The sequence below is a fragment of the Carassius auratus genome, chromosome 7 (assembly GCF_003368295.1).
Source record: "Carassius auratus strain Wakin chromosome 7, ASM336829v1, whole genome shotgun sequence".
Lineage (NCBI taxonomy): Eukaryota > Metazoa > Chordata > Actinopteri > Cypriniformes > Cyprinidae > Carassius > Carassius auratus.
The window spans coordinates 22,120,450-22,138,997 of record NC_039249.1 but is presented as its reverse complement, the minus strand read 5'-3'; the positions used below and the strand labels follow the sequence as shown (position 1 = coordinate 22,138,997).

Here is an 18,548-nt window from a genome sequence, read left to right as displayed (position 1 = left end):
TAACAATAATAATCATAATTTTGGTAATGCTTTATTTTAAGGTAACCTTCTTGCGTGTACTTCCTGTTGTAATAATTAATTTAGCAAAATTACATGCATGTAACCCTTAAGCCAAACCATAATCCTAACCCTAACCATCTAGTAACTACATGTATGTTAATTATTATTATTCAGTATATATGTGCTGTGGACTTGACATTTATACCAGATGTCGGCAACAACCCAAGTAATCCATACATACAAAGAAAACAAAGCAAAATAAGTTCAATGGAATGAATATATATATATATATATATATATATATATATATATATATATATATATATATATATATATATATATATATATATATATTATTATTATTATTATTATTATTATTATGTCAGATTCAGACAGTATACAGACTAAATAACTCCCACCGGTCTGTGTGTTTGTGTCTCATCTCTCCTCCCTCTGGCCTCCATGTGACAAGAGAAAGTGTTCTGCATGGCTCGAGTTACTGGCGTCTCGCGCGCCGCTGCTGCTCACTTCACTCACTCAGCAGTCTCTGCCGCGCGAGTGGCGCACCGACCCACCGCTCCACGCACACACTCCGCTCCTCACATCCATTCAGCTCGATTCCGCATCGTTGTCCGAAGATGACCGTGAATATTACCACGAGCCTAACCTCGTATATCTCCACCAACCGCGGAGAGTAGAACCGGAGCCGAGGAGAGAGAGAGAGAAACCCACCTACCTCTCTCTCGTCTCTCCCCATCATCTGCTTCAATCCTCTGGGCAGCAAACCGACAGCTGAAGACACAGCGATATCTGCTGAAACCTAGCCCTCACCCACAAACACTCTTCTGCTTTTAGCTCTCAAGCCGCGTCTCGTCGGGGTATTGTGGAAGAAATTACACACAAGGATTTTTTTTTCCTGATCTGTATTCACATAAGATGGATAATATAAACGTGGAGTCGGTGGAGAAGGAGTGCGGGGCGCTCGGTGGATTATTCCAGGCGATTGTCAATGATATGAAGGTAAGAGGTTTGACACGACGCTTTAAACACATGTAACCGTATATTCTGCACGCGCGTGACCAGCATGCAGATGACGAAGCTCTCAAACCCGTTATCACTGAAGTGGCTTTGAGCAAATAACCATAATGCAAATATGCAATCCGCAATTCATGTTAGACTTAAATGACGAGAGAGAGCTGTATGACGTTCACTATCCTCCAGAAGATAAGAGATAGATAGATAGATAGATAGATAGATAGATAGATAGATAGATAGATAGATAGATAGATAGATAGATATATAAATAGATAGATAGATATATGCATGCATACATGCATACTGTACAAACAGGCCTATATAGGCTACATCCAAAGATGAAGGCATGTTGTGGATCATTGAACTCGATAAGGTTCGCCCTAATGCTGGTGCGACTAAATACACTATATTCTCACGAGAATGTTTTGCATGTAGAGAGGAAATGGAGGGGGATTCACTCTCACAATGGGAAACAGACTGAACTGCTGCTGATTAAGCAGATGCGGCCGCGCGCCATTCCGTGTCACACACCGTGAGATTTGTTGCGTCTGTCTGACGGATTGCAGTATTCCGTCATATCATTGGGTCTATGAGCGTACAAGAGCGGCCGTGCTCGTGTGAAAACACAATATTGATCTTCTGTCGGGTTTAATATTTCAACCACATCGTGAAAAGGACGCACAGTCGTTCTGAATGTCTGTTGACCGGGTTTCGGGACTCGTTTCCATGCATTAGTTTCTGACGCTCTGGCAAACATTCAGCCAGTGAAACCCAATAGCGCGAGCACATGACTCCTCTCCCAGACGCCTCCAAGCAGCTTGTTATTATCACAGTGATTTTACTAGATTGACAGAAAGAGTGATTTCCATAAGGTGTAACAGCTCTGTTCCCTCTGCTCTGCTTACACAGATATTATCTTCTCATTCAAAATGTAACTCTTACTTCTCCAGTTCCGCTCATGGTCCCATTTGCTTCCATGCTGTTAAATGGGGATTGCAAAATATGGGTCAGCTATTATGCCAACTTGTCTGTGGGAGGATATTGAGCAGACAGTGGCACATGGTGTTGATGATGTTTGCCTCAGACCTCTTTATTTTTGTGTCTGGCACAGTTCAGTCATGAACGAGCGCTGCCTGAGAGACCTAGATCCAGGCTTCACCTTTAAGATGTAGGTTGTTCCAGGTGCTGCGCTGTTCCTGGTCACATTCAACCTCGCTCTGTGATTGGATTCTATTGCCACGTGGATTCAATGCAGACATGCGGTTTCCCCTCTTCATCCTCTAATGTTGCTATACTGAGATAGGAAGATTCCTCAAAAGGATTTATTCCTCAAAAAAAAAAAAAAAAATGCAATCATTTCATTCATTAATGAATCAAAAAATGAAGTTTTTGTTCAAAAGCCAAGATTTGAGAAGCTTCCACTGTTTTCTCTCTGCTTCTGCCTTTGCGTGTCTTTGTTTGTGGGATGTGGGTAGCCTGTGGGTATTGCCAGCTCACTTGTCATATGCCTCTCATCACTAGAATGTCAGCTGGATCTGCTTTGTTCCTTCTCTGAGATCCGAACAGTACTGGAATAAACAACCAAATTCCCCACCGGAATCAATAAAGTATAGATTCAGCTTACGGTTCTTCTAGCGCTCTTCATCACCCAGCAGATCTGAAGGATGCTGTTTGGAAATTACCCTGTGGGAAAAATTGAACTGTATGTGATTGATAACTTGTTTCCTGCCAAATAGGAACAGGAAGGAATAATACGCCATATATGACTCTATTTAACTCCACAGGGGAATGTGAACATCAATTCGATTTCAAAATATATGTGGCTATGATTTTGCTATACAACTGTACTGTCTGTGTGTTTTTGGGTCCTGCTCTTGGGAGGGCATTGTTGTAAAAGGGATGTTATGAGTATGACTCTGGATCATGGGGGGAGGATGATCGGATTTAAAGGGAGGGGGAAGGAGAAATGAAATGAGGAGTGGGGCGGGCTGTCATATTTAGGCCCACATTCTTACCCCCATTCTTTAGGTGAAAGGGCCCGAGCAAGCGAGAGAGGGACACCAGCATTAGACGTGATGATGACACAAGCACACAGTTGTCTGTTTGCCAGCTGGACCTGTTGTATATCACTGCTGTTTACATTCTCATGCCTCACGCTGAGTTGTGCATACTAGCTTGTAGAGCAGAGTCACTCACAAACACTCACACACTCAGTCTAGATCTCATTGTGCCTGGCTGCTGAATCTCAGCTATGCCTTTAGTAATCCTTTGAATGTTTGTCAGGAGAGTTTTTCTTTGGCTTTAGGTGCTTTTGTGTTGCTAGGGTTGATTTTTATTAAAATTACATTTAAATGAAAAAAAAAAAAAACAATTTGATTTCAACCTTGTCTTTTGGTTATATTTATATCACATTAATTTTTAAACAAAAATACAAATCATTGTTTTATTTGAATTGTCATGAATTGTAGCATATAATGCATGCTTGAGAATATAAAGGTAAATGTTACACAGTAATAATGAGCCTTATTCTATTCTGTCAATCCAGGCAAAGTATGATCATTTTATTTATAATTTAATACAAATATAAATTAATGTGTGCATTTAAAATACATAAAATGTTATAGCAAATTGGCTGATATTTTAATGTAAATGTTTAAAATGTCAATCCCACCATAGAATGGTATTAAACAGTATCATTTGACATGTGGCAGACAATGGGAGAGCAGTTTGAATCTTCATTATTTTCTTTCAGAAAAAAATAATAATAATTCCTGGTATGCATATATGTCCACTGCTGGCCATTATTAGTGGATACATAACAAACTAGAAGAATCCACACAGATGGAATTGCCTATAATTAAAGAAACAGCTTTAAATGTTTCTTGCTAGTAACCACATTTAGGATAACAAAAATCATTTTCCTGTCCTGTCCTAAGGCTTATTCACACCAAGTACAAAAACTTTAACTGTAAAGTTTTTCTAAATTATTTTTCTGATTTTTTGAGAGTAGGAAAGTCCTCACCACAACTATGACAGTAACGGCAACGAGGAACAAAATTGAAACCACATTAAAAATGACTTTTCTAGGTAATGAATGATAAAATAATTGACTGCCGTTTAGAACCCACCCCATTTAAAGAGCTTGATCGTTTAAAATGGAAGATGACATTTTATTGTGCGTTGGTGTGGATGCTAATGTAGTTATAGTAATTGTGCTTGGTGTGAATGGGGATTTACTGTTTTGGTCAAGCAGTGAAGCTGAGAATCCTCATGACCACTCAACTCATGTCAACTCATTATTTACCTCTTTATTCCTTAATTTGGGAAAGCCCTGAGATGAGCATGTGTTTTCAGCAGCCTCTTGTTAAGCTTGTTAAAGATAAGTCAAGTTGCTTTGGTGGAGGAATTTTCTTGGCAATGTTCCAGGAATACTCAGTGCGTCTTTGTTTGGCCTGTCAAACTCATCTCTTCTCTCATGTCTGCTGACTTGAGAAACATCTCCCAAAGCTTGATGATGGGTAAGCACTGAAATATGTGTCAAATGAACATTTTACTGCTCAGGTTCAAAGCGGGGAGCTTTGATGTTGGGAATACTGTCATATGAGCCCAGTGGCCTCTTGGTAGGGCATCAGATTTGGAGCTGAGGATTGTGGGGTTGAGCCCCATCTGGGTTGCCTTATAAGCTCAGCTGATCCTGCAGCTGAATGTGTATCAATCTAAACTGCATTTCATTTTTAAAGCCCCTTCTTTCACACATGGCGCTGCCTAATGGATAAGGATCAGGGGTGTTAACAGAAATGTTTAAATGCAGTGTCAATTAAGGGACAGGAGAGGCACATGTTGATCTTGAGACTGTTCTTGACATCAAAAATACATTTAAATTGCTCTGAACAGAGAGTGGCCATTAAAACAATGTGTTCAAGGATCCTCACAGATGGTTCTCTGTAAGTATTTAGCATGGATGCATTAAATGATCAAAAGTGAAAGTAAAAACATTTATAATGTAACAGAAATATTATTATTATTTTTTTGAAAGGACCAAAGGAGCATAGCATAATGATTTCAGTGGCACTGAATTTGTACATGAACGAGAACTGTACATGAACTCCCCCCACCCACAACTCCTGCTGGCCCGGGACTCGAACTCACAACCTTTCAATTGGGAGTCCGACCCTCTAACCATTAGGCCACGACTTCTCAATAGTGGAGTAATGGCTGCTGCTGCAAATATTCTACTTTGCCATCACAAGAACACATTACATTTAAAATATATGAAAATAGAAGACAATCTTTGTGATCAAAGAAATGCAGCTTTGCTCATAAGAAATTTCTTTCAAATATATTATAAATGCAATAAATTCTGGATTCCTTGGTCCTTGATGTTTAAAAGTTTGAAAACCATTGTTTTTAAATGAAAGTTAGTACATTTGCTTGAAAGAATCTAGATACACTTCATTGTGTTTCTCACTAGATCTAACCCGAGCTAGAGACAGATATTGTTGCACACAAAGACACCTGTTCCTTTCAGCTTGATGACACCCCTGTCATTAAAGTAGCACCATTTCTCTTGCAGTAACCTCCCTTCCTTTTAAATTACACACAGCTTCAGGATATACAACATCTAGTATCTAGAGTGGTTTCTGTTATATAGCTTTCAATCAGACTAAGTACCCTTACTGGCTGTGAGGAAGGAAAACAACAAACAGATTTGAGTTGGGCTGGTTAAACTAGTTGTATGCATTGCTCAGATGTGATTTTACTATAAACTATACTGTACACTCAAAATATGATATACTGTACACTCAAATCAGTCTCTGTCAGTGCCTAACAGCTTTCAACCTTATGTTCTGTTATTATCAGGAAACAAAAAAAGAATGGAAATTACAGATGGTTGCACATTAGAAAAGAATTTGTGGAACCAAATGGAAGGAAAGGGAAATGAAAATGAGCAGTTCAAGGAAAGACACATTTATTTTAGAGAATAGATGAGAAAGGGAGATAGAGAGAGAAAATAAGAGCTTGCATAGAGCTCATGTTAAGCGATTCCCATTATTCATTAGCGCATGGCTTCAGGCTGCTGTGGTAAATGTCAGAAATAGAGATGATTTGCCTCAATCTTTCATTCATTCGTTCATTCGCACCAAAGACTCATGTGTACTGTAGTGAGGGTCTGACAGCTTTGAACACACTGGCAGTTTCTGTCCTCTGCCCACAAAGGCACAAAGCCAATCAGTGCCGCTTCAAAGGAGCCCAGCGGAAGCAGGACAGCCAATCACGTTTCACAGCTTCCACTAGCCCCTTGATGTCCGTTCTCCAAATACGTGCATTCCTCCATTCCCCCATTCATCCCTTTATCTGCTGGTTGTAGAGGTGACAGCGGAGCAGAGATTGTCTTATCAAGAGCATATCAAGGTCTCCGAGGTTCTGTCACAGACCCTTCATTAGTTATAGCTGAAGAAAAAAACCTAGTTCAAATAGAGCATATCCCGTTCAGCTGAAAAGCCGTTCAAGTGTTATAATATGTTTGTATTAGTATGTTAGCAGAAGTAAGCTGCTTTGCTCATAAATTATGAAGCATACAATCTCACTGTTCAATCTGACAACAATTTACTGCCTGTCTGCCAGTGTATTTCAACCTTGGTGATTTGCCAGAGAGTCAGAGACATGATGCTCAACAGACAATTTGTTAGCAATATCATTTCATTTTGGGCAACTCTTTAACCCCATCTTTGTTATTATTAACTTTGCAGTGCTTCGTGAATCTGTGAGAAACTCAACATCCACATCGAGAGTGGGGAATATTAATATAGAAAAAATTAAATATTCATCGCCTACATTTAACCTTCACAACTCACATTGTGATAATGAAAATAGTAACAACGAGGCCCTCTTAAGAACTTCTTAATGAGCTACTGATCCTCATTGTTCACTTATTACAGTCATGTGACTCTTCCCGGTATGAATCTCTGATTTAATTAAAGTTATATGGCTCTTATCTTTTAGACTCTGTAGCTCTCAACAAAAGTCTTTAGTTTTTCCCTGTTGTAAGAAGTGAGCTACTCCTCTAGAGTAATGTTTGTGTTAAAACACAGTTCTAGTAATAAAATCTTAAGAACAAATTAAGCTGCAAGAGAAATTAATCATACAGTACCAAACACATGAGCTTGGACATAGCAGAGAAATGAAAAGGCTGACAACAGACTTCAGATGCAAAAGTGATACTCTAGATAAGTATATGAATTATAATCCATTATTGTTTAATGGCTGGAGCTATTGTCCGCCATTTGAAGTGATTCGCTTGTAGAAATGGAATTAGTCTAATGCAGCGCTGCTTTTGTCTTCCGCAATCACCAGTGAAAGCAGTGGGGAAGAAAAGAGGAATTAAACCAGCAGTGAGCTATTCATTTTCAGAGCAAAAATGAAAACGAGTCAGTTGAACTTTGACAGAATTTGTCTTTAAGCTCTGAAGCAGTGGCTCCTCGTGGGATTTCATTAACAAGAACGATGCCAGAGAGGGCTTCTGTTGTTAAGCCAGATCAATAGCAGGGAAATCAGTCTTCTCTGGTGATTTCATAGACATGCATTGGTCTCTAGATCTAAACTCTTTTTTAGTTTCATGTGTCACTTCTGTAGTCTGGTTTAGAGATACTGCATAGCAGACATATAATGCAGTTTTGAAGTTGAGGAGTCAGTGGATTTGCTTAAGGACCACTGACAATGATGGAGCTCAAATTGAGCAAGGAGTATTTCTCTGAACACGTTGAGCTGACCTTTGAAAGGGCCATCATCATAATCAACTGAATTTAATCCTCACCTCATTATCAAGGCTCGGGGTTGTTTGCCTTGTACAGCTCTACAACAGACTCAGGGATAATGGCTGAGACAGTGTATTGAAGGCCAGCAAGGGTAAACAATGCAGTGGCTGAGCAATACAGATGTTCATCCTACTCTACATCTGCAGCTGATTTATCTGCCATGAGAAATATGATTCTCTAGAATCATAATTTGATTTCATTGAATCAAAGCATCCAAGGACCTGTTCTACCCTAGTGAAAAAATACATATACTAAAATGTATTTGAAATACATTTATTTTTATATTATATGTATATATTACAAACACATTTACAATTTATGTACTTAATAAGAATGCCCTGCAATTGTGCTTATGGTATACTAAACTGGTATACTTAAAGGGGGGGTAAAATGCTCTTTTCACTCAATATCCTGTTAATCTTGAGTACCTATAGAGTAGTACTGCATCCTTCATAACTCCAAAAAGTCTTTAGTTTTATTATATTCAAAAGAGAAAGATAGTCTGTACCGATTTTTCCTGGAAAAACACGACCGACTGGAGGCGTGACGTGTGGGCGGAGCTAAAGAATCACGAGCGAGAGTAGGCTTTTGCGTTGAGAGCGTTTGGAAGCTGTGACATTACCATGAGAAAAAAAAACATCCAAAACAAACCATGGCTAACAGTCAGATTCAGCGTATATTTATGATCCAGAATCAGATCCAGAAGATGAAATTTAACAAGAGCAGCATCAGCAACGATGTCTCTATGTGGTATGTACTGAAACTGTATATATTTGCTTAGCGGTTTTGGAAATTGACAAAGTTCCACTTTATGTCGTCTTTTTTTTTTTTAAGCTGTACATGTGGAAAGTGCAGTTTGATGACAACATCATATGTTGTTTATTTGATGTGCTTAAATGCCGATAGCTAATTTAACAACACAGAGATATTTGAAGCAGTTTTACTCACCGCATGCGGTTCCAGCACACGATCGTGACCCTTTTTCGTTGGGACTGCATTATCCTTAAGAAATAAACGATGTGCAAATCCGGCGTCAAACTGGGCCTTGTTTGTAAAACAAGCATCTTCGAAATGCAGGGAACAAACAAAAACACTTGCACAACACTTTCACAACTCCATCCACTGGTCCCTTAATTCAGTTTTTTTTTTGGTAATCTGTGCAGGGTTGTCTTGCCCTGGCAACTAAAAACACACTTCTTTTGTGACATTTCACGACGCTCTCGCTCTGATCAGTGAAGTCTGTTGTGCTCTCAGTGCTCTGCTATACGGGAGCGCGCGCTCTTCCGGCAGACGTGCCTTAGGACCCATATAAGGAAATTCCGCTCCATCTAACGTCACACAGAGCCATACTCGAAAAAAACTTTCCGAAACTTGTGACAAACCAACCAGAAGTTTTTTTGTTCCAAAAATACTCCTTCAAACATACAACTTAACTTTTGAAACTTTGTCCATGTTTAGCATGGGAATCCAACTCTTTAACAGTGTAAAAAACTCAGTATGCATGAAAATAGCATTTCACCCCCCTTTAAAGCCTGCTGAATTGGAACAACACATACTTGACTTAAGATATACTGACGAATATTTGATTGTGCTAAAGTGGAACTATTGCAAGTATACTACAGATAGACTCTTGCATTTATAAACTGATATTTTTCAAAGATCATACAGTCCTCAACAATAGTGACGTTAAAACACATTTTAGGCGTAATGTTAAGAAATCTTCATTGCACACAAGTAGCACTACAAAAAAAGTTTAATTTAAATTTTTGTATCAGTAAGTCTCGAGCGATATGTTGGTAAATATGTTCACTTATTTGAACTACTGGTATGTAATGCATTTTTTTGTTTTGTTCTTGAGTACATGCACAGCCATGGTGTTTTGGAAAGTGTGCTACAGTACTTTTTGTGTTGTCAAACTGTGAAATTTTGTTTTTGAACATGTATTAATCACGTTTATTAACCTTTATGAATTAACAATTCACGATAAATCTGTTATGCTTAAAAATATATCTAAAAAATATGAATACTTTTTTTTAAGGTTACTGGATGCTTTACTTTGTATATATATATATATATATATATATATATTGTTAAACTTTTTTGCTGAAAATAATGTTGTAAAGGTTTTTAAAAACTATACAGTGTAGTATGTATCCGAAACGAATATTACCTAATAACCTAATACTTGGCACATGCATTAGATTTTTCTTCTTGACTTTATCTCAGATTCTCTTGTATAATTGTCATTGACCCAAATGCTAAATCCTTCAGCAGCTGCCAGCTGTGGTGATGTTGGCAGATTTTGTAGTATCACTATATTGCACTGGTACTTATGGAATGCATAAAATGGCTTAAGCTTTTATCATCTGCCAGGATTCTGGCTGCTTTTTTGGCCTTATTAAAATTCACCTTTAATGCAGTTTTTCCACTTGGTTTGGCAAAACCGAAAATAGCCTGCTTCCTTTCCAGGGCCCATCTGAGCATGTTTCATCTCAAATGGTGGGGAGAGGTACTTATCCAATTGTTTGTGGATCACTTGGCAAGTCAAGAAAGAGATTGAATAAAGAAAGGGATAGAAAGATGGGAAATAACTTCAGTGGAAATGAGCCAGCCAACAATATTTGCATAACTGGAATCGTTGCTGCACTGCTATTGGATTAGCCTAGTGAATATGCTAATGTCCACGGATGGAGGATGTAGGCGGGTCTTGTGGCTTATCACTCTCCTACATGCCCCCCGAAGATGATGAACCTCGGTCCCGTGAAGCAGATTAGGGCACTTCAAACAGTGCAGGGGTCCCCAGGGAGTAACGTGTTCAGATTTCAGAGCAAATTAGCAGACATCAAACATCAGGACGAGATGCTGGATCAAAGGAGAGACGCTCACCATCTTTGTCAGCGTAGCAGCTTTTGTAGTGTCACCAGTGACTTTGCCCCTCTGTGCTTGTCCTACACTGTTCTTTCTTTCTTTCTTTCTTTCTTTCTTTCTTTCTTTCCTTCCTTCGCTTCACAGACAGTTTTGTATTTTAATTCTATCTAAAACAAACATATCTGCTTTTTAACACACAACTTTTAATCCAATTGAATTTAAGCTAATTCAAAAAAAGAGTTATTGTGGTTACAGTAGCAACATTTTAGGTTTTATGGATTAAACTTAAATATACAGTAAAGAAATATGAATATTTGGAAGTGCACATAGTGTGATATACACAATTACAAAGCACCATCATAATAACAACTTAACAAAAAAAAATAAAAACATATATAACAAGATATAAAATAAAAAAGTTAGGCAAACACTTTCATTTAGAATTGAGTCATAAACTAATCCAAAACCATCATATAGGGAAATGTCAATTATGTATTTTTTTGGGGGGGTAAATATAATTTACACGTACCATATGAATTTTGCCAAGATCTTTTGGCCAACCTTTTGGGTAAAATAACATCCCATTCTATGAAAAAAAAAAAAAGAAAATCATAATAAAGAGAGGCTGCTTGTTTATTTCAGTGGGGTTTCTACAACCTTGCATTTCTTTATTCCTCATCCAGATAACAGACACTCCCACCTTTGTACAATTTTTGACATCTTGATTCTGTCCAATTGAGTAAGTAAAATAACAGTCATTCTGCATTAAAAACAGTAACTCTGACATCATGGATGAAATGAATCCCATCCAAACAGCACTTTAAGCTACGCATTTTGCGGGTCCCCATGTGTGTGTCAGTCCCTTTTCTCTGTATCTCAGAATCATTCTTGCTTCTATTGACTGTGGGGCAAGGTGAGAGATGGCACAGGGGGGTACTTGGGTAATGTGTGTGTAAGAGGAAAGGGAGGGCTCTTTTTCCAGTTGCTGAGCACAATCCTGACCTCCAGCTATGCTCTGAAGTGTAGACACACAGCAGTCTGGATCTGCCCTGCTCAAAGCTCAACTGAGCTTAGCGGTCTTAAGACGCTAACAAAGACAGCTGTGGCCAGAAGCTGCTTCACCAGCAGTGGCACAGGTACATGGAGATACTGTAAACAGAGCTGGAAGAGCAGATGCCACAGTGATAGTGAGATCGCAATATGACGGTTAAATCAAATTACTACATTTCCGTCTGCAACTGAACAATTTAAGAGGAAAATTGAATGGCAGAAAAAATAAATCTAAAATAAATTTTTGAAGTGAGATTATTACTGAAGTGATTTTGAGAGAGAAAACAGCATTATGGCTTAGGATGACAGTCACAAGATTGTGTGTACTAGTGGTCATGCTTGTTAGTTTCTGCTCGGCTACTGTGATATTGCATTAAGCCCGTGGCCTGTTATAAAGCAGACTTCACACAGAATACTTCGTCTGCTGCGTTTCCGTGGCAACTGGGCAGAAATGTACATGGCTCGCCCTCTTATCACCGGACGACACTCCTATTCCTGCCCCAGGACAAACCACATCCCCCCAAATTATTATATTCATATAGACACACACATTATGCATTTTTTTAAATTAATCTCTAGCTAACATCCTGCTGCATTGACTACACATACTTGATTAAATCAACATTAACCTTTATTTTTATTCTTACTGATGGCAGGTTTTTACATACATTTGCTTTTATTGAGATATTGATATCATCATATATATATATATATATATATATATATATATATATATATATATATATATATATATATATATTAACATTAAAGACATTTATCAAGTTACAAAAGGTCTCTATTTAAAATGCTTTCTGTTCATCAAATAATATATCAAAATGTATCATAGTTTTAACAAAGAAAAAAAAAACCAAGCAGCACTGGTTTCAAAATGGTTTCAATACTAATGATTAAAAAAAAAAATGTTTAGCAAATCATTATATTAAAATGATTTCTGAAGGATCATTAATGTAATGACCCTAGTAAAAAAGTAATGTATTTATTTAAAATTATAATTAAACTTACTTAATTAAACTATTTGGAGAACTACTTTTTTTTTTTCACTAGGGGATTCTGATTTTTTTTCAGCTTTGTCATTACAGAAATTAAATACATTTGAAGATATATTAAAATAGGAAATGGTTATTTTAATTTGCAATGATATTACTGTTTTTCATACCATGAAAAAATCGTACTGCCTCTAAATTTTGGAACATTAGTTGATGAACAATGCACTGAACCTAAAATAAATATCCCATTTAGTGCTTTGTACATTGAATTCATACTTACACAAAGTGCACATTCACAGCTCACCTTGTGTCTTTGTTCTTTTGCAGTGTTCATATCCTGTCTGGGAAGACTTCAGTGCCAAGGCCACCAAGCTGCACTCTCAACTCCGGTAAGTTCAGTCTCCGGCTCACATCCGCACCTGTCATGTGCGGAGGCTTTTATTGAATGCTGAGAAAAGACATCGTCATCAATTTACCTCATTGCTTTTCAGAACCACGGTTTTAGCAGCCGTGGCATTTCTGGATGCCTTTCAGAAGGTGGCAGACATGGCGACCAACACAAGAGGTAGGCATGTGTGAGAGCGTGTGTGTGTGATTGAGTGGGTTCGCTTTCTGTCCAGCATGCAGGGATATGTATATCTCATTATGAAGGACATGCATTGGATAAAACACTACTGGAGAGAGAAAGATTACTGTAGATGCTGAATGTCCGAAACCAATCTCGATTTAATGCTCTCATGTGTGTGAGGATGTCTTTGTGTTAATGCTCTTTTTTGTTATTTTTATGAATGTATAAGTTCTGTTGTATCTGTGTATGTATCTGTTCAGGAAATAATGAAACAGCTATATTATTCCTCTACATCTCTGGTGAGTTTTGAGCAGTCTGTTCACAGTGCAGAAGTAAGCGGATGTTGTAAATCCTTCACAAAAATGGATAAATGAGAGGGAACAAAGACGTGCCTCATAGCTGTCGAGAGGCTTGCTGGGGTTTTTTGGTTATTTATGGCATGGCGCTTTAGTAATGATTTGACAGAGTCAAGATCTTCAAGGAGAATCGACTGACGAAAATAATGTTGTTTGGCAATAAACCAGCAGTCTCATTATGATTATATTACTGTATTGGGCTTTTTCTCTTTGTCTGGGGATTTCAATTTTTTTTCTTCATTTCATCTCATCTTGTGGCCTGCCTGAGGTAAAGAGTGTGTTTGAAGGAGTATGATGATCTGTGTAATTATGGATTCATGTGGGCATGTTGTGTTTTTAATGAGCTGACGGAGCTGGGAGCCTTCCTCTGTGCATTGTAAAAGCAGTGAAGATCTCACCTGACCCCAACTGTGTCTCATAGGGGGCTGTGTTAGATGAAGATTTTCGGGGTATAAAAAAACAGAGAGTGAGAACTATTAAAAAAAGGAACATGAAAAGTCAAGGCTATAAGAAAATTTGACAGCATATTTTATTACTTTTTTTTTTTTTTTTATGTGTACAACCATGACTTGTGTGATACTGTTTTGCAATAATTTATTCATTATATTTCAGTAATCGATATATACAAATGTTATGTATTTATTTTTTATTTATTATTGTTGTTAATGACAATTATTCGACTTAGAATTGAGTCCTTAAAGAACAAACATAGATTAGTTTCTTTTTCTTTGTCTCATACAGTCGTCAAAATTGTCCATTTTTCTCCAGCTTTTAATTTTCTCTTAGTGTGAATTAAATTTATACGCTGAAAAAATTCTTGCAGTTTTCTCTTTTCAATCTATTTTCTTAAAATAAGAGTCATAAATGATTCAAATACCTCTTGAATATAAATTTAATATAAATTTGACACATTTTAAGCATTAATTCCACAAAATGTAAAATTGTATTTCTTAAATATTTATTAAATTATATATCTGGTCAATTCACGACACGTCCCTGTTGTTCACTGTTGTCTCATTGCTCTGACCAGTTAATTTCTCTGTGTATAAATTATAGATGACATGTATTTATGTAGTTCTGAGCTGGCATTTTGGATGTACTGTAGGTCAGATGCTGGAGCACACTCCGTTTTTTTCTTTATTACTGTTTTAGTGATTTGATATGCAAGTCTTTGGGTCAAATTTGATTTCATATGTTGTGATTTAGACATGCATCTGCCATTGCCCACATCCAGCCTTTCAGAATAGACTGAGACTGACTGTAGCTGAAAGAATGACAACAGCTTTCTCAGGTTTACATTTCAGAATGATATGAGCAAAATGTTATGTTTCAGCAGCCAAGACATGGAGTAGATAAAAGTGGAGTAGATAACCTGGGGCTTGAGCTCGTGGCACAGGTCAGGGCTCTGAAGCACAGGTCTCTCTGGGGAAGGAGGGGTCATATACTGCTCAGTGATCATGTGACCTGATTGATCTGAATTTGCTCGATGGCAAAGGGAGAGCGGCCGCCAAGGTTTGACACACCTCACAGACGTGCCCTGGAACAACTTCAAAGAGAGAGAGAGAGAGAGAGAGAAGACATAGTCTATGGATCAAACAGTGTGTGGACTACAGGGCTGCTGGAAGAGAAAAATTGAGAGATGGAGATATTATATAAGACAGAAAAAGAAGCAAAAGGAGTGAATATGAGGGCATGGTTGGGGTGCTGTGTAGCATAATAGAAGTCAACTGAACTCAGATAGGACAATGTATCATAATGTATTCAACGAGCATTTCATTCACAACCAAGGCTGACGTAAGGCTTCTTCTGGCAGAATCTTTGGAATTTGCAGGATCTGAGCTTTACAGAGGATGCAGACAGTGATCGCATCTATTCCACACACAAATCAGTCTTTTTGCCTTGGAAGACTTTGAGTATTAATATTTTTTTTAAATAAATGATGACTGTAGCTGTGTATGCCTGTTATATTTTGTGTTTTTTTTTGACAAATGGTAGGTTTAGGGGCAGGGGTTGGGTTATGTGCTCATAAATATGTAAATAGTTTAATGCCTGATTCAGACTAAACGATTTTAGCCTGATTTTGCCACCATTTTTTTGTCGTGGGGATTTGTAAACGACAATGGGCGTTTGTATGCAAGATTCCATCGTTTCAGCTTGTGTAGAGTGTCATAGTGGAAGATAACCGATTCCGTGTCTGCTATGCTTCACAACATCATGACAGAAAGACTAGCATGTTGAATTTTTTTCCTGTCATTCACGGTGAGTTCCATCTCATTGGTGGCATTGACCAATAGCAGCAAAGAAGCTCTTTCATTCACAGTTTTCAAAAATAGTGAAACGAAAGAGAGATGATGGTGCTGCTAGGTGGAATTATGTGATGGAGGTAAGGTTCGTGGAGCTGCCTGTACGATGTGTCATCGAGGGACTATCACGACAGAACAACAAAAGAAAAATGCTGGCAACCGATAGCAGCAGTGCTTCAGCAATATTTATGCTCTTTTTTCTTTGGAAGTCAGTTGCTAGTTCCACCTTCTTGATGACATCACATGCATCATTAAAGATGGCACGCAACGAATGGTTGGGAAGCAACTTGTAATCTGACATGTTTCTTGTCCACGACACGACAAGATTTTATTAGTCAAAATCTTGTAATCTGACACAGTGACCATCATGAAAAATCACACCCCAACATATGCAATAATGGCAATATTATGACCCAATATATAATTTAATCATGGTGATACAATTTTATAAGCCAAGGGTTTCTTATCGAAAGTGGTGGAGGACCCTGCACGTCGAAAAATGGTGCTAAAGGGGTACCCTGTGTGTCAAAAAGTGACGGCAAATGGTCCTGACCAAGCGTCAATTTGTGACGAGTTGGTAGTAGTGAGAATGTGTTGATTCAACACATACATTTTTTGGAAACTCCCATTTTAGCAGACAACCAGGAACATTGTGAGTGAAGAAAAACAGTAAGGTTCTAATTGGGGCCCTGAAATTAGAGTAGTGAAATTAGTCCTTTAGTTTTTCGTTCCTCTGTCCATTATAAAAATACTAGTTGTGGGTTAGTGTATCTTATATTCAAAAACTAAAGATCCCTCTTGAATAATTAATATAATAATAATAATGATATTAATTATTCATAATAATTAATTAATAACAAAACTTGAATAATGCACCTTTAAATATAATTAACTTCAATTTACAGTTAAAATTAAAACTAGTGGCAGTAAATATAAAATAACTTTTATTCCTTTTTGCACAAATTATGACTACTTTAGTGAATGATTTGTAAACTTTAATATTTTGATGTTTGCTTCACATAACCAGCTCCATATGTATTGGTTTTCTGATGTAAACTTGCTCAGTCGCTTACCTGGTAGTTTCACACTTGTGATGTGGAGTCCTGTGAAACAGAAGTCATGAGAAAATAACTCAAAGACTTCAGCAGATTTCTTCTTGCTTCAGCAGATTGTATTTGTTTAGTCTTATGTTTGTTTTTTTGTTAAGTCTATCTGATAAGTTTCACCGCCTCCTCATCCCAGCAGCACAGACTGCCACGAAGAAAAGAGGAGGGGACGGCACTGCACCGCAATAAAACAGAAGCAAACACAACTGCACACACTCCAGGCCTTCATCTTCTTGATGGGGGTCCACCACTATAGCAAGAGAGGAAACTGATGCTTCCTGCCAGTAACTAACTATAATCTGCTTCTCATTTACTGTCTTTACTGCTCTTCATCCTTAAGTTCATCCTCCTCCTCCTTTTCTAGTCCTGACTGAGTCTAGCTAGCTCTCTTTATCACCAGCATTTTTTTTCTTGTGGTCTTTCATGGCTATAGATTTACATAAAGAGATTCTCTCATAATTTTCTCACACTCATGTCGTTCCAAGCCTGATGTCTTGTGGAACCCAAAAGAAGATGTTACTAGCATCCTGAGTTTTGTTTTGGACTCCTTTTTAGTAACTGTACAGACAAAAAAATCTTCTTTTTTAATCTTCCACAGAAAAAAAAAAAAAGACCATACAGTTTTGGATAACTAAAGTATTATAGTCAAAATCAAAACTAAAAGTACTTTGGCTTGTCTTCTCTACCTCTCACTCTCTCTTTTTCCTCTTGCTGAGTCTCTCACTTTAGATTGTGATAATATTTCACAATATTACTGTTCTGACTATATGTTTCCTTAAATAGAACATACTATAAGAGACGTATTTCAAAAACATTAACAAACACAGCAAAAATCCTACCAAGCCTAAACTTTGAAACAGTAGTGCATCTGGCAGTTCTAGGGTAATGTAAAAACAATCAATTATAATAAAAGATAAAAATATCTTGAATAATTAATGTATAGTCTTATTTTTATGTAATATCTGTATTCTCAATGTAAAAGTGAGTAAATAATGACAGGATTAACATTATGGTCTCCGACTGTCTCCCTCAAGGAAAATCGAGGCTTTAGCCAAGTTTTTGGCTTTTTCACATGTGTACAATAAGTGGCAGGGGAAAAGAACACAGCGTCGGGAGTCCTAGATAATAATCTTGTTCTGTATGGACGGATTCAGTGGAGGGAGTCTGGCTGTGTGTGTGAAAACCCCAATTCATGAGCCAGAATCTAAACAAAAAGTGCTTTGGCTTGTCCTCTCGATCTTCCTCTCGGCCTCTTGCTCTCTCTTTCTCCTCTCGCTCAGTCTCTCACACAGAGACTCTCTTTCCCACTCTGTTTTGGGCTGTGGTGGGAATGAATGTTGATAGATCGCAGTCTGTTCTGGAAGCCTGGCACGGGGGCTCGTAAAAAAGGCAGTCTGCAGATGTGTGCGCGGTGCGGAAGGCTCGTCCGGCGCTTCATAG

General features: G+C 37.8%; 1 protein-coding gene across 6 annotated transcripts in view; it reads left to right on the top strand.

Moving 5' to 3' along the window:
- Positions 1-491: 491 nt before the first annotated feature.
- The window catches only part of mtss1lb (MTSS I-BAR domain containing 2b), a 67,837-nt gene continuing 49,780 nt past the window's right edge, over positions 492-18,548 (top strand). For 2 of the 6 annotated variants that reach the window (XM_026267917.1, XM_026267916.1), the window contains exons 1-3: positions 492-1,020; positions 13,103-13,164; positions 13,267-13,340. In XM_026267917.1, the coding sequence (XP_026123702.1) occupies positions 937-1,020; positions 13,103-13,164; positions 13,267-13,340 (220 nt within the window). In that variant the 5' untranslated portion in view covers positions 492-936. The remainder of the gene's footprint in view (positions 1,021-13,102; positions 13,165-13,266; positions 13,341-18,548) is intronic. The other 4 variants (XM_026267919.1, XM_026267918.1, XM_026267920.1 and 1 more) reach the window with 3 other exon arrangements.